General features: G+C 34.4%; 1 protein-coding gene across 1 annotated transcript in view; it reads right to left on the bottom strand.

The window, feature by feature from the left end:
* The window catches only part of PTPRN2 (protein tyrosine phosphatase receptor type N2), a 1,504,085-nt gene that overhangs the window by 916,124 nt on the left and 565,479 nt on the right, over positions 1-22,482 (bottom strand). Inside the window, exon 4 of the mRNA XM_051961686.1 lies at positions 19,051-19,168. Coding sequence (XP_051817646.1) covers positions 19,051-19,168 — 118 coding nt within the window. The remainder of the gene's footprint in view (positions 1-19,050; positions 19,169-22,482) is intronic.

Below are 22,482 nucleotides of genomic sequence, written 5' to 3'. Positions count from 1 at the left end.
TTACTACATTTGAGTTTGAGGTTTTTATGTCCTAATATATGGTCAATTTTTGTATAGGTTCCATGAACTGCTGAAAAGAAAGTGTATTCCTTTCTGTCTCCATTACATTTTCTCCAGAGATCTATCATATCTAACTTTTCTAGTATTCTATTTACCTCTTTGACTTCTTTCTTATTTATTTTGTGGTTTGATTTATCTAATTCTGAGAGTGCAAGGTTAAGATCTCCCACTATTATAGTTTTACTGTCTATTTCTTCTTGCAGCTCTCTTAGTTTCTCTTTTAAGAATTTAGATGCTACCCCACTTGGTGCATATATGTTTAATATAGATAGTGCTTCATTATCCATGCTACCCTTTAGCAAGATATAGTGTCCTTCCTTATCTCTTTTAATTAGGTCAATTTTTGCTTTAGCTTGATCTGAGATCAGGATGGCTACCCCTGCTTTTTTGACTTCACCTGAAGCATAGTAGATTTTGCTCCAACCTTTTACCTTTAACCTGCATGTATCTCCCCGCTTCAGGTGTGTTTCCTGTAAACAACATATTGTAGGATTCTGGCTTTTAATCCATTCTGCTAACCGCTTCCTCTTTATGGGGGAGTTTACCCCGTTCATGTTTATGGTTAGAATGACCAATTCTGTATTACTTGCCATCTTGTTAACCCCGGTTTATGCTTTCCTCCCTTCTTTCCCCTTTCCCCCCTTCCAAGTATTAAGCTTGTGAGCACCCCTTGCTTCTCACAGCCCTCCCTTTTTAGTGTCCCTCCCCCCGCCTTAGAGTTCCTCCCCCTATCTTACCCCTTTCCCTCCCAGTTCCCGTATTCCCTTCCGCTTAGCTTATTCCTTCCCTTTCCACTTTTCCCTTCTCACTTTTCAATGAGATGGGAGAAGTTTCACCATAGATTGAATATGTCTTAAGATTTTTCACTTAAAGCCAATTCTGAAGGCAGTAAGATACCCACTATATTCATCCCCCTCCATTCTTTCTCTCAGATATAATAGGTTTCCTATGCCTCTTCATGAGATGTACTACCCCCACTTTACCCTTTTTCTGGTACAATGTCCTTTCCACATCAATTTCTAGAACAAGGTATACATGTATTCTTTATACATCTATATAGTCAAAATATAGTTCCCAAGATTAATCTTTACCTTTTTAGATTTCTCTTGAGTTCTATATTTGTAGATCAAACTTTTTGTTAAGTTCTGGTTTTTTCATCAGAAATAGATGAAATTCGCTTACTTCGTTGAATGTCCATCTTCTTCCCTGGAAAAAGATGCTCATTCTCGCTGGGTAAGTTATTTTTGGTTGCATACCAAGTTCCTTAGCCTTTCGGAATATCATATTCCAGGCCCTTCGATCTTTTAATGTGGATGCTGCCAGATCCTGGGTGATCCTTATTGTGGCTCCTTGATACTTGAATTGGGTTTTTCTAGCCGCTTGCAATATTTTTTCTTTCATCTGAGGTTTCTGGCATTTGGCCACTATATTCCTTGGTGTTTTGATTTTAGGATCCCTTTCAGTGGGTGATCGATGAATCCTTTCAATGTTTATTTTTTCCTCTGTTCCTATGACTTCTGGGCAGTTCTCTTTGATAATTTCCTGGAAGACAGTGTCCAGGCTCTTTTTTTCATCATGTTTTTCTGGGAGTCCAATGATTCTCAGATTGTCTCTCCTGGATCTGTTTTCCAGGTCTGTTGTCTTCCCCAGAAGGTATTTCACATTTTTCTCCATTGTTTGATTTTTTTGGATTTGCTTGACTGATTCTTCTTGTCTCCTCGAGTCATTCAATTCCACTTGTTCAATTCTGATTTTCAGTGAAGTATTCTCTTCACTCACTTTTTTAAAATCTTTCTCTAATTGTCCAATTGAGTTCTTTTGTTCTGTGGAATTTTTTTCCATTTCGCCAATTTTGTTTTTTAGAGAGCTGTTTTCTGTTTCCAGTTCACTAATCCTATTTTTCAAGGATTTTACTTCTTTATCCACTCTCTCTTTAACTTTCTCCAGGCTCTTTTGCCAAGCCTCCCTCTCCTTTTCCCAAGCCTCACTCTGCTTTCCCCATTTTTCTTCTAGCTCCCTTGTGAGAGCCTTTTTAATCACTTCTATGAGGTTCATCTGTGCTGAGGAACAGACAATCTCCTCCTTTGGGGATTTACCTGGGGACTGCCTGTTTTTAGTCTCCTCAGGATTTAGAGTCTGCTCTCTATCTGTGTAGAAGCTGTCAAGGGTTAAAGTCCTCTTCAGCTTCTTGCTCATTCTGTCTATTAATCAGAGACAAACTACCAAAGAAAAACAGAAAAAACTGGAGTCTTTCTTTGGGGGGGGGGGGCTGGGTGTGTTATCGAGCTTCCTCTACAGACTGCAGGGGGCAGCAGTGAGGCACTAGCAGGACTGTGCTGCGCCTGCGCTCTGAGATCCCAAAGCGTGCTGCTGAGTCACTGAGGGGGGGGAAGGGGGGGGCGGCCAGGTCCTGAGAGATTCCAGCTGTTTGGGGTTGTATTCTTCAGCCCCGGTGTTTTTAGCTTCTCTGCTGGGCTGTTGACTTGCTGCCGGAGGAAAGTATCCAAACCTGTAGCGAAGCTCTCCCCGCAGAGACGGCTACGATCACTCTCCACCCCCTCTCCAGTCTGCTCCTGTGCCCTCACTGCCGCTGCCCGCCGCCTGCGCCCGATCTAAAACCGCCCCAGCCCTCCAGTAAAGACAGACCTTTCGTGGCGGATCTCAAGGATGGCTTCTCTTGGTAACTATTTGTGGGTTTTTTTCAGTCAAGCATTGATTCAGAGGCTTGTAATGAAATGGATAGTGAGAGAAAGCGTGGAGCTTATGCAGCTGTGAGCCTCCTCTCCGCCATCTTAACCGGAAGTCCATATTGATTGCATTTATAGGCTAATTAATAGTTATTCATTTGGAAATCATGAATATGTCTACAACTGCTTCCAATTTAAAATGCCATTGATGATAGATTTGCTTACACTTAAAGGGGAATTGTTGATTTTTACCAATCTGGTAGGTAAATTATTTTCTAAACTTTATTCATGAGTAAGGGTTAAGAAATATTATTAGTGATTTTATTTTTATCTAAAACACTGTAAAAATATTCTGGATATGAAAAAAAGTCTTTTGTATACTATCTCCTTCTATCTATACCTACACTGAGCAATTACTGATATCATGAAAAGCAGTTTTATATGATCTGAAAATAGATCTAGAATGAGAAATACCTTTACAGATTCCTGGAATTTTAACCATCTTTGCCTGCATTTGCCAATTAACTAATTCATTAAAAAATGCTTACTGTGTGTCAACCACTTAAGGCTGTGAAAATCAACTTTTATCCATAGTAAGCATAGTCATTTCAAAAGAATGTTTCCATTTCTCAACATCCCCCCAACAACCCCCAAATAATGCTGGGTTCTTTTCCATTTAAACACCAAGAAATTATTGTTTTAAAATTCAGTATATTCAAAACCTAACTTAAATTTTCATCTCCAAATCTACTTCTTGCCATCTTCATAGCATTTATATAGCACTTAAGTTTGCAAAGTACTAATATATTGTTTTATTTGATTCTCACAACAATGGTAGAAGGTAGATATTATTAGATGTATTCTGCAGATGAAGAAAATGGGCCACTCAATGGATAAATGTCTTGCTCAGGGTCACACAGCTAACAAGTGTCTGAGACAGCATTAGAACTCAAGTTTTTTTCTGATGCTAGGTCTGGTGCTTTATCTACTATGTCATCAATATGACATCTCTATACCTACTAAAGGTAATAATAAGTCAGCATTTATACAGCACTTTAAGATTTGCAAGGTGCTTTACAAATGTCATCTTATTTAATCCTTACAAAAGCTCAGGGATATGAGTGATAAATTACCCCCATTTTACAGATGAGGAAATTGAGGCAAACAGATGTTAAGTGACTTGTTTCGGTGTACACAATTAATAAGTGTTTGAGGCAGGATTTGAACTCAGATCATCCTGACCCCTAGTCTAATATTTTATGCATTGCACCACTTGTTTCCAAGCTACTAATTTGACTCTTCCCTCTTCCTCAGTCCAAAATTGACCAATATTCATATCCTTTCACTTTCTCCTGGAATATCCTTCCTATAGAGGGAAGAAGAAACAAAAGTGAAATATGTAATGGAGATTAAAGAGGACTGTGTTTGTCATTGAGATCCTTTAATTCCCAACCCACCATTCTTTCCACTGAACCACTTAGTCTCTATGTTCAATGCCTAGAAAACTTTACACCTCAAACTCAGAACACATATTCATTGGCTATTTCATAATTGATGAAATTTCATGTTCTATGTTTTCAGGGTATAATTTAACTCAAGTTAATTTACCATTCTGGTATCTTGTCTCCTTTTCTCACTAATTGCTAATCAATGCGGATAAAACCATCTCATAAATGTACCTTTAAATTGTCTTATTCATCTTCCTTGTATCTTTGTTCATGCTCACGGATTTGTTTGTGACACTGTAATATATTACCGGAATGGGAGTCATCATCATTACGATGTGCAATATCATAGCAATTAACTTGTAAGTTGACTTTCACCTGGTAATTCTGCCACGAGTAGATCAAATTGTTTTAAATAAAATTTTTCTGCATCTTAAATATTTTAAAAATATTTCCACTATGTTTTACCCTGTTTCCTGTTCCTTAAAATATTGTGCACCATGTTATGAAAAGTGGGATTATAATGAAGGTTGCAAGTTGTCTCACTTTCATAGCTCCCTGAGGAAAAAAAAATCCACGTGAGCAAGAAAACATTTTGCAACCAATATAATAGCTAATAGCTAACATTTGTGTAGCACCTTTTATGTGTCAGGAATGGGGCTAAGCACTTTACAATTATTATCTCTTTTGACCCTATCAATCATTCTGATAGGCAGGTGTTATTATTTTAAAATTACAGATGAGGCTGTTTATTGAGGCAGAGGTTATGTGACTTGTTCAAGATCACAAATTTAGTAGCTATCTGAGATCAGATTCAACCTCTGTTGTTTCTGAGTTCAGACCCAGCACTCCATCCATTGTACCTCCTGGTTGCCCTTTACAACTGTCTATCTTCTGCACTGATCTAAATCACAGAATTCCTCAGGAGCCATGCCAAATTGTGCTTCCAATGTGCAGACTTCCCCAATCACAGAATCAGAAAATAACAGAATGTCAGAGTTGAAAGAGAGCTCAAAGATCATCCATTTTAATCTTAATATGAACAACTATCCTTTCCACAAAATGCCCTCTCAATCCCTGCTGGTTCATACAGCCTTTGATTAAAGATCTCTGCTAAATGTTTTGTTGAAATCAATGTTTTTTTGTGTGTGTGTGTGTGCAGAGAATATCTTATAAAACCTGTCAAAAAAAGTTAATGCAGTTAACGTGTCCTGGCCATTCATGACAGACCCATGCTGACTCTTGGTGATCATCACTTCCACTTCTAAATGCTCACAACCTATTTCTTTAATAATACCTTCTGGAATGCTGACAAGCAATAAAAGCCAAGTTTGTGGTTTCTAGTTTGAAGAATCCTTTTCATCCCCTTAACACTTGGGCCATTTGTTTGTCTTAAGCCTTCTAGAATTTCTTGGAGGCATCTTCTACATACATGCTGAGCTAAAATGTTCTTTCCCTCCTCTGAACTCCTATTGGACTATTGTCTGTGTCATTTAGTTCTTGATAATCATCCTTTTCTCCTGAGTACTCTATTCTTTCTGGGTTCTGATGATACTGTTCTCTCTTGTTTCTTCTCCTGTCTTTATGATCACTCTTTATTCATTCTTTGCAGGATCCAGGTCACAATTGTTAACTTTGGGAGGAACCCGAGGATTATCTCCCTTTATACAATATCTCTTGTTAACTTCATCAGCTCTCATGGATGCAATTATCATCTCTATGCAGATGATTCTTAGATCTATTTAACCAGATTTAACTTCTATTCTCCACTCTTACATCTCCAACGACTTCTTGGATATATTGAACCATAGACATCTTAAACTCAGCATGCTCCAAAGTGAACTTACTTCTTTTCCCTCAACCCTCCTCCTTTATAAACTTCACTGTTTATAACAAAGGCACCATCATTCTTCCAGTCATCCAGGTTTGTAACTCAGGTTTTATATTCAACTTCTGACACTCATTCATGCCATATACACTAAGCTATTCCAAACCTTGTCGTTTCTACCTTTGTAACATCTCTTATATGTACCCCATTTCCTTCTTTGACACTGTCACCACTCTGGTGCAGGCTATCATCGCGTCAAGCTTGGACTATTAATGATACCATTCTGGTTGGTCTAATTGGTTCAAGTCTCTCCTTACTCCATTTTATTTTCTACTGTGCTAAGAAAGTGATCTTCCTACAATGCTGGTATAACCAGCTTTTATCTTATTCAATAATTCCACAGGTTCCCTATTATCTACAAAATAAAGCCATTATAGCTTTAAATTGTGCTAAGACTTTTGAAACAACCTGAAAATTTTCCTTTCTTAATTTTTAAAGTTCTTCACAAACTTGCCTCTTCCTACCTTTCTAGTGCTTCCCCCCATTTTCTATAATCTAGTAATGCTAGTCTTCTTGCTGTTTCTCATACATGAAACTCTGTTTCCCAATTCTGTGCTCTTTTCATGCCTGGTCTCTATACCTGAAATGTTCTCCCTCCAAGCTTCCCTTCTTTTTAAAAACTCCATTTTATTTACATTTTCAAATTATCTACCTCTCCCAATCCACTCCCTCATCATCCATTAAGAAAATAAGAAACTTAGAACCTATTATATATTTGTATAAAAATGCAAAACAAATGTTCAGTTAATCATGCCCTTCAAGCCCCTCCCCACAAAAGACAGAAAAAGAAAGAAATAGAAGAAAACATACTTCAAGCTGCATTAGACTCCCTCAATCTACTATCTAGAAGAGGTCAGCATGTTTTATCATGAGTTTTTGGAATTGTGATTTGTCTTTGTTTTCTTCAAAGATATTAAGTCTTTTAGGGTTTATTATCTTTATACTATTGCTAGAATTGTATAAAATGTTCTCTTGCTTATTTTACTCTGAGCCAGTTCATACAAGTATCTCAAGTTTTCTTAAAATCATTCCATTCATATGTTATAATTCCCCTGTATTCCACTGTATTCACATACCATAACTTGTTAAGCCATTCTTCAATTGCTGGACATTCACTTTGTTTCCAATTTTCTGTCAAACTAAAATGAGACTCTGTGTGTGTGTGTGTGTGTGTGTGTGTGTGTGTGTGTGTGTGTACACTGCTATACCTTTGGATGCTTTTTCTCTTTCCTTTATTCATTTGGTATAGTGGAGTATAAATCAAGAAGAACAATCACTGGGTCAAAAAATATGCACAGTTTAATAGTTTTTTGAGGTAAAGTTCCAAAATGCTTTCCAAAATAGTTGGATTGGTTCACAGCTCTACTAATAGTGTATTAGAGTACTTATTTTTTCATATTTCTTCCAGTATTTGGAATTTTTCTTTGTCATTTTTATTCAATTTGATGGCTGTGAGTCGTTTTACCTCAAAGTTATTTTGATTTGCATTTCTCCAATTCTTAGTGAGTTAGAAAATTTTTTCATACAGCTTTTGAAAGCTTTGATTTTTTACTCTGAGAACTGTCTATTCAAATCTCTTGACCATTTATCAAATGAGGAATGATTCTTATTTTTATAAATTTGACTAATTCACTATATATTTTAGAAACGAGACCTTTTCAGAGAAACTTGTTGCATGAATTTTCCCCCAGGTTTTTGCTTTCCTTCTAGTGCTTAGCTTGCATTAGTTTTCTTTGTGCAAAGTCTCTTCATTTTTCTCTTTTAGTTCCCTGTGATCTTCTTTATCTCTTGTTTGGACATGACGTTTTCCTTCTTACATAGATTTGGGTAGTAATTTATTCCTGCTTTACTCATTTACTTCTTATATTATATTACCTTTTATATCTAAATCACATACCCATTTGGAATTTATCTTGATATACGAAGAACTGGACTATGCTTACTTTCTGCCAAACTACTTTCCAGTTTTCCCAACAATTTTTTGTCAAATAATGAGTTTTTAATCCAATAGATGAGGCCTTGGGATATATCAAACAAAAGGTTATAGTGCTTATTTAGGTCTGTATATTATGCATCAATACTGTTTCATTGATTAACTTCTCTGTTTTTTACTTAGTACCAAATGGCTTTAATAATTTTAGCTTTGTAATATAGTTTAAGATCTAGTACCACTGGTTCTGCTTCATTCCCACTTTTTTCATTAATTACCTTAATATATTTGACTGTTCCTCTGGAAGAATTATTTTATTATTTTTAGATCAATATATAATTCTTTAGTATTTTGGTTAGCATAGCACTAAAATTTAAGTAATTTGACCACATATATATATATTGGCTCAGTCTACCTATAAGCAATTAATATTTCTCCAATTATTCAGATCTGTTTTAATTTGTGTGAAGAATGTTTTGTTTCTATTGCAATATAGTTCTGATATATGTCTTAGAAGGTGGTGTTCTAAGTATTTTATATTGTCTGTAATTATATTAATGGAATTTCTTTTCCTATCTCTTCATATCAGGTTTTGTTGCTAATACATAGAAATTCTGATCATTTATTTGCTTTTATTTGTTCTGTAACTTTACTGATGTTAATTGTTTTAATTAATTCTTTATAGTTGACTCTAAGTATACCATTATATCATCTCTGAAGAGTGACAATTTTATTTCCTCAATGTTTATTCCTTTAATTTCTTATTTTCCCTTGTCTTATTATTATAGTGAATATTTTTTGTAAAGTATTAAATGGCAATAGGGTTAATAGACATGCTGACTTCAGCTGTGATTTTTTTTAGAAAGGCTTCTACTTTATTCTCATTATAAATAATGTTTGCGCTTGGTTTTAGAAAGATACTACTTATTAATTTTTTTTGAAAAAGAGCTTCACTCATTACCAAAATTTCTAACTTTTTAAAACAAAAACGGGTTTTATATTTTATCAAAAAACTTCTTGAATATCAAAATAATTTTTTTTTTCATTTTTATTAGTGGCATGCTCAATTATAGCTTTCTTAACACTGAACTAGTTCTGTTATAAACTCAGTCTGTGCAGAGGAGGCCTTCTTTCTAATAAACTGCTATAATCTCCCTGTAAATGTTTTACTTAAATTTTTGCATCAATATTCTTTAGGAAAATTATTCTATAGTTTTCTTTTTCGGTTTTGATTTTCCAGAGCTTGGTTGTGTGTCTTATATATCTCTGTCATAGGAAGAATTTTTTTAGGATCATTTATTTTCCTATTTTTTTCTAAACAATCTATGTATCATGGGAATTAATTCTTTTTAAAAGTTTGGCAGTATTTTCTTGTTAATCCATCTGTTACTGCATTTGTTCATTTATGGCTTGTTCAATTTCTTTTTTCTATTTTCTTTTATTTCTATTTTCTATTTTTTTAAATTTCTATCATTCTATTTTCCATTCTGTTAATCTGAATTTAAAAAAAAACACACATACATTTCATATAAAATTCCAGTCTTCTTGGTATTTAATTTGGTGAAGTAACTTCTAATAATTGCTTTTATTTCATCTTCATTTTCAGTGAATTTTCTTTTTTATATTTGAATTCAGGACTTCCTGAATCTAGGCCCACTGTGCCACTTAACTGCACTCTTTGTTTAAAAAAAAAAGAGAAAGAGATTTTTTCAGTGAACAAGCCTTTATTCTTGTCAGTGTGGATACCTCCTTGATTAATATAGAATAGAACTCTATCATTATTCCTTTATAAATAATGTGATCCTTTTCAAGTTCAGTGCTAAACCCTCCAAAGCAGATCTTACCACTTACCATCATCACAGTAGGTCTACTTCTAGTTCTGTCAATATGTCACACCTAAGTATGGCACTTATGTTGACCTCTTTTGACCCCATTTTTACTAAATGACCATCCCACAACCTTTTAAAAATATTTATTTCCTCTATCACATAAATTATACCATTTTTCATTGTTATTAACATGCCACAGTTGACTCATCTATCATATATTCTTCCATTGCCTTTTGGATCAATCATAATTGTGATTCTTCTAAATATCATTATTGAAAGAATAGTGCTATTAAAGAGATTAAAGAGAAGAAAGCAGTTTGCAAACAAAGAAATGAATTTTTCATTATGCTTTGCCTACTCAAATCTAGATTCAACACAAAAGTGATTAGCAATGACTGCCTTTTAGGAGAAAGAATGGGAAGAAAGAAGGAAGGAAGAAGCCAAGTACTCAGAAATGAAGAAGGAAGAGAGGGAAGAACAGGCTAAGTTAATAAGCTAAACAGGAAATTACAATTTGACAAATATGAATTTTTCATCCACTTTGTTTTAAACTGTTTTTGCACCGTTTTGGATTTCACTGAAATTCATAGTGTTTTCAACTCTGTCATATTTGATACAGTTAGTGTACTATCAATAGTCTGAAAAGAAGAAAATTTAGAGAAGTTTTACCATCATTAGAAAAAAAACAAAACAAAAAAAGCTTAAGCCTCCCATTGCATTAGGGATGATTTCTAGTCATCATGATCTATTTCTTGTCATGGCTCTGGAGGAGAAAGTGAGGATGATGACTTTGCACAGCCCTGCCTCAGCTTCCTAATGTCATGGCCCTTCTGGGGACCCACTTGAGCAATGCAACTTCTTACTTCTCTCCCCCCTTTCTCTCTTTTTTGCTTTCTTTCTTCTTCCCTCCCCCTTTTCCTTCCTTCCTTCCTTCCCCCCCATCTTTCCATTTTCCCTTTATCCTTCCATTCTTCCCTCCATTCTCTCTCTGCTTTCCTATCCACATAAGGAATACACTTACCTATGGTGCTCTGTCTAAAAGGATTACACATTTTGATTGCTGAAATATAACAAAATATCTTAGGCTTTTATAGGCGAGATTTCTTTTTTATGGGTCTTACCTTAAACCCAAATTATTCTGGCTCCTATTTACTGGTCAACAATAGTTCCCAGTCCTAACCTTACTTGGTCATTATTTGGGTTATGATGACTAAGAGTGACTGCTAATAGCAATTGTTTCTGTTTTGGCCAAAAATCCTGAGAGGCTTTCCCTTCTAGAATGATTTTTTTAATTAGGTAAAAGAGGTCATTCTTTTAATTTTAAATCTAGCTTTGAGTTGCTTCAAACAAATTGAGATCTGGGAAAGATCTTAGCTTAAAAAGGCCAAGGTTGCATTGCATCTGAGACCATCTCCATGGAGTCATCTTGATCTATATTTTGCCACTGGACCTAGATAGTTCCAAAGGAGAGAGTGAGGCTGGTGAATTTGCATAGCCCTCCCTCACTTATATCCAATTTACTTGCATGTCAGGACATCACCTTCCTGATGTGTCATTGGTCCTCTTTGAGAATGAAGGACAATTCTGGAGAGCAATTTGGAACTGTGCTCAAAAAGTTATCAAACTGTGCATACCCTTTGATGAAGCAGTGTTTCTACTGGGCTTATACCCCAAAGAGATGCTAAAGAAGGGAAAGGGACCTGTATGTGCCAAAATGTTTGTGGCAGCCCTGTTTGTAGTGGCTAGAAGCTGGAAAATGAATGGATGCCCATCAATTGAAGAATGGTTGAGTAAATTGTGGTATATGAACGTTATGGAATATTATTGTTTTGTAAGGAATGACCAGCAGGATGAATACTGGCGAGACTTACATGAACTGATGCTAAGTGAAATGAGCAGAACCAGGAGATCATTATATATTTCAACAACAATACTGTTCAAAAACAAACAACAGTATTGTTGTTTGAGGATGTATTCTGATGGAAGTGGATCTCTTCAATAAAGAGAGCTAATTCAGTTTCAATTGATCAAGGATGGACAGAAGCAGCTACACCCAAAGAAAGAACACTGGGAAATGAATATTAACTGTTTGCATTTTTGTTTTTCTTCCCGGGTTATTTATACCTTCTGAATCCAATTCTCCCTGTGCAACAAGAAAACTGTTTGGTTCTACACACATATATTGTATCTAGGATATACTGTAACCTATTCAACATGTAAAGGACTGCTTGCCATCTGGGGCGGGGGTGGAGGGAGGGAGGGGAAAAATCGGAACAGAAGTGAGTGCAAGGAATAATGCTGTAAAAAATTACCCTGGCATGGGTTCTATTAATAAAAAAGTTATTAAAAATAATAATAAAAAAGAGAATGAAGGACAAACAATAACCATCATTGGAGAATCCTTTCATTTGGATTCTATCCTAGACCTTAATTTTGACACTTATGAACATTTAACTAAGCATATAACTTACTTTCTCAAAGTCATTCTTAAAATATTGCTGTTACCATTAATGTTTTCTTGGTTCTGTTCATTTTGCTCTTCATTCTTTCACTAAGTCTTTCCATATTTTTCCTAAGATCACTGAGTTCATCTTTTTTGTAGAGCAGTATTATCCCCACAATCATCTATCCCAACTTATTTAGCCTTTCCCCACTGCATGGGCATCCTTATAATTTCTTATTCTTTGCCACCACAAAAAAGAGGTGCTATAAACATTTTAGAACTGTAGGTTAAAAAAGTAAAGTCATCCAATAGTAGCATAGAAATCTATGTACCCTCTAGGAAAATAGGAGAGGAATGGGATATGGGAAAGGGAAAGGGTAATAAAAGAGAGGGGATATTGGAGAGAAAGTGGTCAGTAACAAAACATTTTTTGAGAAGATACAGTGAAAATGGAGAGAATAAATGGGGGAAAATACAATCATCAATAGTAATTGTAAAAAAAATTTGGAGCAAATTTCTCTGATGAAATATTATTGTTCTCTGGAAAATGATGCGCAGGATGCTCAGAAAAAACAACAATAACAATAACAACTTAGAAAGTCTTCCATGAATAAAATGAAATATACTGTATATAAAGTAATAGCAATGTTCTAGTATGATCAGCCATAAATGTTATTCTTAGCAGTGCAATTATCCACAACTACTCTGAAGGACTTATGATGAAAAATCTTATCCATAACCAGAGAAGGAAATGATTGTGTCTTGTGTCTGAATACAGTTTGAGGCATTCTCTGTTTCTTCCTCTCCCTCTCTTTCCCTCCCTCTTTCCATCCCTCTTTCCCTTCCTCTTTCCTTCTTTCCCTCACTCTCTCTTTTTCTCTCTCTTTCATTTTTCTTGAGGGTTTTTATTTTCATTAAGATGGGAGATCTATGTTTTCTTTCACGATTTGACTTTCATGAAAATGTTTTGCATAATCTCACATGTGATTTCTTAATTGTGGGTGGGGATAAAGGAGAGAACCTAGATCTCAAAAATCTTAAAAACAAAAATCTTTTAAAAATTGTTTTGAATATAAATAGGACAAATAAATAATTAGTTAATTAAAAATAATCTCTTGTAATATCTGCTATAGAATGTGGTACAATTCTGGCATATACCTATAAGACACTTGGTTAATATCATTATTTTTTTTTGTTCACCAGATTAAACTTTTAAAAAGTTATTAAACAATGTATGTAGCTGAATTTGATATTTCATCATGTATAGATAATTTTCTACCACAGACTCCATCTGGAAACTCTGCTTATTTCTTTTTACTTCAAGGAAACTTTAGTATCCTTTTTTTCCCTTCAGAACTTGAATATACTCGTATATACTATTTTCATTTTATACAGAAGAGAAAGCAGGCAAATGAGTAGCAACAATAATTTATCTATGTGGCATTCAGAATTCACAAAGCATTCTTCTTACAATTATTCTGTGAAGTAGATTCAACTGTAGCCCGAGGGATCTCTGATCTTATCACAGAGAACATGCCTTTCAGTGATGCAGACTGTAGTCCATCATGAGCATGTCTAATATGTGTATCTTTTCTCTATTCCCTCCCCTAAATTCATCACCAAGAATTCATCATTGAGGATACTGTGCAAATAAACAATTCTCCTTATCTATTTTCTCTGATCATTCTTCTCTTTGATGACATCACTTATACTATTTGTCATGCAAAATTCCTAATTTACCATATATCATAGGTTGCTCATAACTTCCATATGCCTTTCCAATAATCTACTATTGATTTTTACCTTTAGTTCTTTGGAGACTATTGTGTTCCATGACTTGTCTCCACACAATACCAATGTAAGTTTACTGATATTAAAATGCGCTCAGGATGTTCTGCCTTAGCTGTGTCTCAGAGTAAGCTCTCTGCAAGTTTATTTTCTTCTCAACTGGTTTTCATTCTTTTCTATATATTTTCTTTTTTGTCCATGAAAACTATGTTTTCAGAAGTGGGCTTATTTTCTAGCAGTATAGTATCTTTGGTTGCCATGGTTCTTAGATTGACCAGAAGATTGTGCAAGGTATGCTTACCAAATGGCCAAATCTATTACAACGAAGTTTACTTTAATAATTCATTGGAGTTGTATTCTCATGACTATTAATTCTATGTTCAAGAAGACAGATTACCAATGATGCTTCCCTTCTCATTCTGGGTAATCATTCTCTATGTTCTCTTATAAATACTGAATATAAGATCTAAAAAACAATATGAAGTCATTCTTTGAAACATTCGTTGGTATCAGTTTAGCATTAGTGGAGACCTATCCAGCTAGCTGTTATATTTCATTCTTGCTAATAGGCTACTTCCTTTGGGGGGGGGTAGAAAGGAATGGATTTTCTTTGTATTATTTTTTGCATGTAAAAATGTGTTAAAATCATGTACATAAACACAAACAGAACAATAGATACAGATATGTTTATATGTGCATATGTATATATACACATATATTATATAATTATATATAAACTATAGATACATACATGTGTTTAAACTATATATATAGCAATATGTTTCTGACCATACTTATATATAACATGGTATATAATAAAATTCCAGATAACAGTCCACATAATATACACAAACATATTTTATATTGCATATATTCTATTCATTTCTGGAAACCATACATTAGGGAGAGTATTGATAAATACAAATATGACAAAAGGAGAGCAATGAAGATGATTATGGCATTTCAAACCATGACACATAAAGTCTGATCAATAGAGCTAGATCTGCTTAGTATAGAGAAGAGAAGATTTAAAGGATAAACAGTCTTTAAATATCTAAGATATGTGAAATACCACTGTGATGAAGATATAATGGACAGATTTTGCAGAGAGGCAATTTTAGGCTCAAAGCAAAGGAAATTTTTCTAATAGAACTACCCACAAATGCCTTGACAACCAGTAGGTTTTTCTCTCCCTAGAGGTCATCAAGGCTATATATGACTCCATGTAGAGGATGTTATAGAGGATATTGTAGACATAGTCAGATTAAACTTAACCTCTGAGATCCCTTTCACTTTTGAGAGTCTGTGGTTATGCTTACAAAGATTTCCTGCCATCACCAGTACTTTATACAGTGATTCCTCCAAGATAATGAACTCAGAAGTAGCCCTCTGTGAACACTGTCTTCTGTTGTTCTTCTCCTCCCATATCTGTTTTGTTTTTATCTTCAGTCTTTCAATCCCTTAGCCTCACTATTTTTGCTTCTTAGTTTCAATTCTAGGATCAGATATTTCTATTAGGTCTTGACTAACTTTGAATTCTTTGATCATTCAATTTCCCAGCATTCTCAGTTCTGCTAATCATCAATGCTAGGGTATTTCTAATATCTGTTTCCTATATTTCTCCTTCAAAACTGCTGGAAGAAATTGTGAAAGTGCTTATTGGGTTCACTTCAAATTTAAGTTATCTAATATCAACATATGTGCTACATCTCAATTACATAGCAATTCTTTCTTCTTTTCTTATTAATTTATCTCATATCCCCTATAACTGTTCTCAATAATCTCTCCTTCCTTTAAACTAATTGTATCACATTCTTCTTCATTCAAAATATTTTTATTTGCTGAGACAAATTGGACACACTGATGCAAATTCTATCAAATCCCATCCTCCTCTTCAACTCTCTGTCTACTTCTTATCCATACTCTCCCTTCTATCTCATTACAAAGAAAGGGACACGACTCTGCATTGCAGTTAGATCAGTTAGATGCTGATCTAACAACTTCACTTGTACCCTTTATTCTATTCTCTCCTTTTCCTTTTTTTGGTATTTTATTTATTTATTTATTTATTAGTTTCTCCCTAGTTACATTTAAAACAATTTTTTTTACATTTAAAAAAATTGAGTTCTAGGTTCTCTCCCTTATCCCACAATTAAGAAACATGGGAAGTTATGCAAAAAAAAATCCATAAAAGTAATATTGTAAAAGAAAACATACATCTCCCACACTAATGAAAATAAAAACCCTCAAGATAAATCAAGTTTTAAAAAAGAGATAAAGAAAAAATGGTTTAGTCTGTATTCAGATACAATCAGTTCTTTCTCTGGGTATGGATAGGATTTTTCATCATAAATCCTTAAGAGTAATCAAGGATCATTGTACTGCTGAGAATACCAATGTCATTTACAACTGGTCATCCCAGAGCATTGCTATTACTTTGTATACAGTACATTTCACTTTGCTTGAGTTCATGCAGGACTTTCCATCTCTTGTTCTTTTTAAGGCTTTGTTCCATTAGTTATCTCTCTCCTCTCTCATTGTTCTTCTACATTTTTTCCTCTTTGCACATAGTTTTTAAACTTTAAAAAGAGATAACCTTCCCTTGGTCTAGCCACCCATTAAAACTATCATCTTCTTGCCTCCTCATTCCTGTTAACCTTCCAGCAAAAGGACACTACACTCACTGTTTCACTTTCTCATCCCCTTCTTGACTTCCTGTAACCTACTATCTCTTTTCACTACCTTACTGAAAAGCAGGAAGGTGTCAAGTTGTAAAGGGCTTTAAATGTCAAATAGAAGATTTTATATTTGATATTGAAAATAATATGAAGTCAATGGAGTTTACTGAGGGACAAGGGATGACAAAATCAAATCTATACTTTAGGAAAACCACCGTGGCAAATGAGTGGAAAATAGATTCCAATGAGTAACAAGTAACATGAATCATTAATATGACGTTGCTGTTACAAATAAAATATAACAAATTATGCTGACCAAGTTATTCCTTAAATTAGTAATCCAAATCTAGGTCATAAATTTAAGAAGAAAAACTGAGAACTTAATCCCAACAATAGAAAGCTAAAAATTAAAGTGTTAGAAAATAAGATTGTTGAGTAATAGATGAAAATAACAGATTAATCAGCCCAAAAAGGAGAAGGCTATAATGAAAAATCCTCAAACATATTAAAATGCCATATAGAAGACCATATTTTGTTTGGACTGTACATTTATTCTTCCTACCCAGTACTGGGAAGGAGAGGGAAAGGTAGAACATTAAGCATAAATCAAGACTGAAAAAAAGTTAGAAATAAAGAAATTCCTAATAGTAAATGAATACTAGAATATAAAAAAAGGAAAAAAGTCAACTGTCATCTCCTTTAAAAGTCTTAATATTTTAAGTGGAGTCAATAATATCAAATATTAAATAGAATCTTTAAAACAATGTTTTATCATAGGACTTAACAAGGTACATTAACTAAAACCTTTTTTCAGGCATTCCTGATATTGTTATTTCTCACCCCCAAGATGCTGAAATACCCTAAAAGATTTAGGAACTGATCTGTGCCAACATACTTGCTAACAAAAATTTGTTTTAAATGTAACTGAAGGAAAATATTAAATAAATAAAATACAAAAAAAGGAACAAGAGAGAATGGAAAAAAAGAGTACAAGTGAAGTTGTTAGATACTTGCTAACCTCCTTACCAACTTTAATTCTTCTTTCTTTTTGCTTACATGTATCTTTATGTAACACGGATTACTTCTCAAAATTTTTTTTCCTAGGCATTATACTCAGATTCAAGGCTCTATTTAGATATTTTAGAATTTTTAAATATTTAGATAGTTTACAAGTGTCTGTATGGTACCTTTTTTGAGATGGACTAATGCAGAGGATTCATTAATTCAAAACAAATATAATACCACAGAGAAAAGAGATATCTGTTGATGTAAAAATTTGTTTTCCTTTGGGTTGGTATACAACTATAATACCTCTTTGCTTCCAAAGAACCTGCTTATTGCTTCTCTGAAGAGTAAATAATGTTCTCTGTAAGTTTATAAACTATTAATATCAACTTGGCTTGCTTTCTCTACAAAGCTGCTATCTGTAGGTTCAGCAATGATTTGTTACCAGCCTGCTTCACCAACCAGCTTCTACTGACCATTAATACTTTGCTTATAAATTGTTCTGGTAGGCTTCTTATAAATAGTGAAGTTTGTAGTCATTTTTTAAAACCAGTTCAAAGTCTTAGGGCTATTGTGGCTTTTTTTGTGAATCAAAGCCATAATCCTATCCAGCCAGAAGAGTAAAGGGTCTCACAGGTCTAATTTGTTGTTTTGTTTTGTTTGGTTTTTTTTTTAATATGTAGCTTTACCCTCAGTGGCAAATCTTCCAGATATATGCTGGTTGAAAAGAAAGCTAGTTAAGATAGAACTTGCAACCTTCATCCTCTATTCTTACAGCTAACTAAAATGACTAATATGTGGTCTATATAAGCTGTTAGCTTAAAAAATGGGTCATGGGTTACATATTCTACAGGATAAAAAGATTTAAGGAGACTTGTGATCTGCCTTACTGGAAGCAGTACTCCTACAGATGAGATCACTAGTCCATTTAATTATTCAGTAACCCCCATTTTTAGCATACCAAAAAGCCCCGCTCTATCTTTGACATAGTAACAAATAGGATTTTTTTAACCTTGCCAATTCATTTCTCCTTGTCCAGCTCACTAATATAAACAAAATCCCATACTATAATCATCTCCCTTTACTTTCTTTCTTTTTTTCATACCTTTCTTTCTACTCCTATTCCATAGAGCAAGCATAGAAAATTGTACAATTTGCCTAGAGTCAATGCCAAAATACAGGATAATTTAAAACCTGAGACTTGACCAGAATTGAACTCAAACTGACTTATATAAATGGGAAATGACAATGATCAGGCAGTAGAGGAAGTAGGCAAATAACATCATGAAGAATATACCTGATTGAGTTGATGCCATCACTTGCTAAAGAATCAGGATGCCACTGGTGGATTTTGGGGATATTTTCAAGCTCCTGGGCTACTGTGCCCTGGGTATAATCATCCTGCCAAGTGAAACCTGTGAAATGAGAACACAGAAAACTTTCAGCCACTGCAAAAGTTTCAATAAAGTCACTGAAAACCTGGATACGGGAGGTGTAGTTAGAGAAAATTTGTTGTTGTTGTTTGTTGGTTTGGTTTGGTTTGGTTTTTTAATATCTCATTTTGTTTTACTACATCTGCTTACCCTGTTAATCCCAAGTGAAGACCATCCTCTACTACAAATTTTTTATTAAACATACTTTCCCAATGCTCAAGTTCAAATGCTATCAAAAGTGTTCCTCTCAAATAAAACAGTGGATGCTGTTCTGGTTTAAAGAGACTGGACTTAATGGAATTTTACCACTTGCTAAATACCCAAATACCCTAAGGCTGATGATGAGGTTAAATAGAAAAGCTATTCCTAGCCTTTATGAAAGATAATGAAGGAGCTTCCAAACTAAAGGATTAGAGTCATAGGAAAAAGTTACATCTCATGAGCAATTTGTACACTCCTACACACCACTCATCAGATACACTGCCCCATCTCTGAATCTCCAGGCCATTCCTCCTCCCCAACTCAATCTTGCTTAAGAGTCAAGCACTTGGAATGGAATAAGGGGTATTGTTACTGTGAAAGTAATTATCACGGGGCTTAATGTACTGTATCTGGGAGCCAATTTACATTATATTTATACTCAAATGTTATGACAAAGAGCTTTATAACAAGGGTGAAGTGTAGTTATGAAGGCAAAATCCATGCGATTATACATTAATTACATGCACTGCAGATCACATGATAATTATGTTCAGAATTACCAAATAACTCCCAAGAATAATTATTATGCAATTTGTACATTTTAGATCTTATGGTAACACTTTAGCTCTTAGAACTACCCCCATGCAATTATCCATAATTATCTAATCACTAAATATCATGTAATTACAGAGATATATTTTTATGCCCTGTACGAAAACACATTACCAAAATCTTCAAATCAAGATCACTGAATGTGTGTGTGTGCATGCGCCTGAGCCCATGCATGCACAAGCACAACTGTATATGTGTGTGTGCATGGGTGTTTATGTGTATGTTATGTGCATCCATGTGGTGGCTGTGTTCAGATATGGCAACGATCTTGCTGAAAAACAAATTCTCTGAGAGGACTCAGAGGAGATATAAGCTGCCTGCAGGACCCCACTTAAAGTCTTTTTCAAATGCAAATCTCACCTTTCTAAAGATACAGGTGGCAGGATTCAAACTGTTTTTACCTTTCTAAATCTTAGAAAGCTCCCAGGAATTATCCAGGATGGAAGTTGGAGGAAAATGTCACCAATCAGAACAATTTTCTGTAATAAGTTGCTATAAGAAGCTTTGTTTGGGACAACACAACTCCTCAAAAATCAGTCATTGCAAATAGGTAGTCAAGGAGAAAGATGCTACTAAGGAAGGTCTGTTTCACTGAACAAGACTCCTTTAAAAAAAAAAAGGCAGAACAAAATAGCCCCCAAAGAAACTGATATCTTTGTTAATGTTCCTGCTCCACTAAGAGACAAACTCATCTGTACTATTTGCATCATATTTCAATTGCTCTTTGGATCATCTAGAAGGAGCTTTGAAGGTAATCTTGTTCAAATCTCTTATTTTACTGAGGAAAAAAAAGACTGATGTCAGGAGAGATTAAATGACCTATCCAGGTACCACAAGTGATGTGAGATAGAAGGAGAATTAAAATTCAGATCTTTTGATGCTAAATTAGGTGGACAAGGATCATGAGTTGGGAATGCTTCCATAATCTGATACCCCGCCTATACTCTGAGTATGCTTATGCTCCCAATTCAGAACTTTTAACTGCCCCATGTTGATTTATTATTGATTAGTCATTCATTCAATTTATCTAGAAAATGAAAGATTTTTTGTTTTTTTTTTGTTGAAACCAATGGTATCAAGACACAGAGAGAATGCAAAAAAGAAAATTAATTTCTCTTTGAAACTTCAGTTCTAAAAGAGGAGAAACAATTACACCTGTACTCTACACGTGGGATATAAGGGCTGGTCTCTAGAAATTTATATCTAGAATTTTATTTTATACATTTAGAAATATAATTCTGAGATGGGATGCATTGGATTTACCAGACTCCCTAAAGAGAGACCATCAGACAGAGAAGTAGAGAGAGGTTAAGAATCTTATTAAAGGCTGGTAAAGATAAAAGTGGATTTTTTCCATCTAAGTTCATGAACTCCTTGCAAGCTATCCTATTGCCTAAGTGGTCTGTGGACTCAAGGTTAAGAACCACTATACTAAAGTATCCCAAAAATCATATCCACCTCTAAGTCTGCAATTCTATGATAGATACTTCAAGTACCATTGAAAACCACTAAAAATCATAAATATTAGTATAGAATTTTCTTAGTTATATTTTAATTTTAAGATATAAGATACAAACATGAATTTAAGTACTTCTTGCTGTCCTGTAAGACTATTCCCCCAAACTTATCAGACTCCAATAAAAAAAGGAACTATTCATAGGATAGACATATAAGATGGTAAATGGCTGCATTCAAATAGAAATCTCAATTGGTTCAGTTACTAAGGCTCCTTGAACCTTGTTGCCGTCTACCTCCATATTCTATGAAAACTCAAATCACATAGCATATTCTTTTCTTTTCCAGAGGGGCAGCTCATCTTCTCCAACCAACACCATAATATTGATCATATAGTTATTAAATTATACATGTTCTGATTGAGAAAATTTGTTCTACATTTCTTATTTTTCCTTCGTATATTTGACCTGCTATGGTTATCCTGCTTCTCATTAAACATCTATCAGGACAGAATTAAGAAAAAAGCAGATAAGACAGAACACATATTAGTCAATTTTCTTCTTTCCAAATAGAATTTCATGAGATAAGTGCAGAAGAGAAAACTAAAATTGTTAGTTAAAATGAGGTTCCAGCATAGTCCATGGATTTCACAAGTAAATGTTATTTTTCTTTTCTATTCCTCCTCTTCTTTCTGCCTCAGTAGATGTATTAGTCATATTCTTACTGCTAAATTATATTCATTTCTATTCTCTTATTTGATTCCAGGAGGCTGCCACCATAATTCTTCATATTGTTGCCTACCCAGAAAGTGTAATTCTGTCTAAAATCTACCTATATATATAGGGAAGGAAGGAAGGAGAGAAAGAGAAAAAGAAAGAGGGAAGGAAGGAGGAAGGGAAGGAAGGAGAAAAAAGAAAGAGAGAAGGAAGGAGGGAGGGAAGGAAAGAAGAAGGGAAGGAGAAAAAGGGAAGGAAGAAGGGAAGGAGAAAAAGGGAAGGAAGAAGGGAAGGAAAGAAGGAAGAAGGGAA

The sequence above is a fragment of the Antechinus flavipes genome, chromosome 5, assembly GCF_016432865.1.
Source record: "Antechinus flavipes isolate AdamAnt ecotype Samford, QLD, Australia chromosome 5, AdamAnt_v2, whole genome shotgun sequence".
In the NCBI taxonomy this organism is placed as follows: domain Eukaryota; kingdom Metazoa; phylum Chordata; class Mammalia; order Dasyuromorphia; family Dasyuridae; genus Antechinus; species Antechinus flavipes.
The sequence above is the reverse complement of the archived record's forward strand: the minus strand, read 5'-3'. Positions and strand labels throughout refer to the sequence as shown.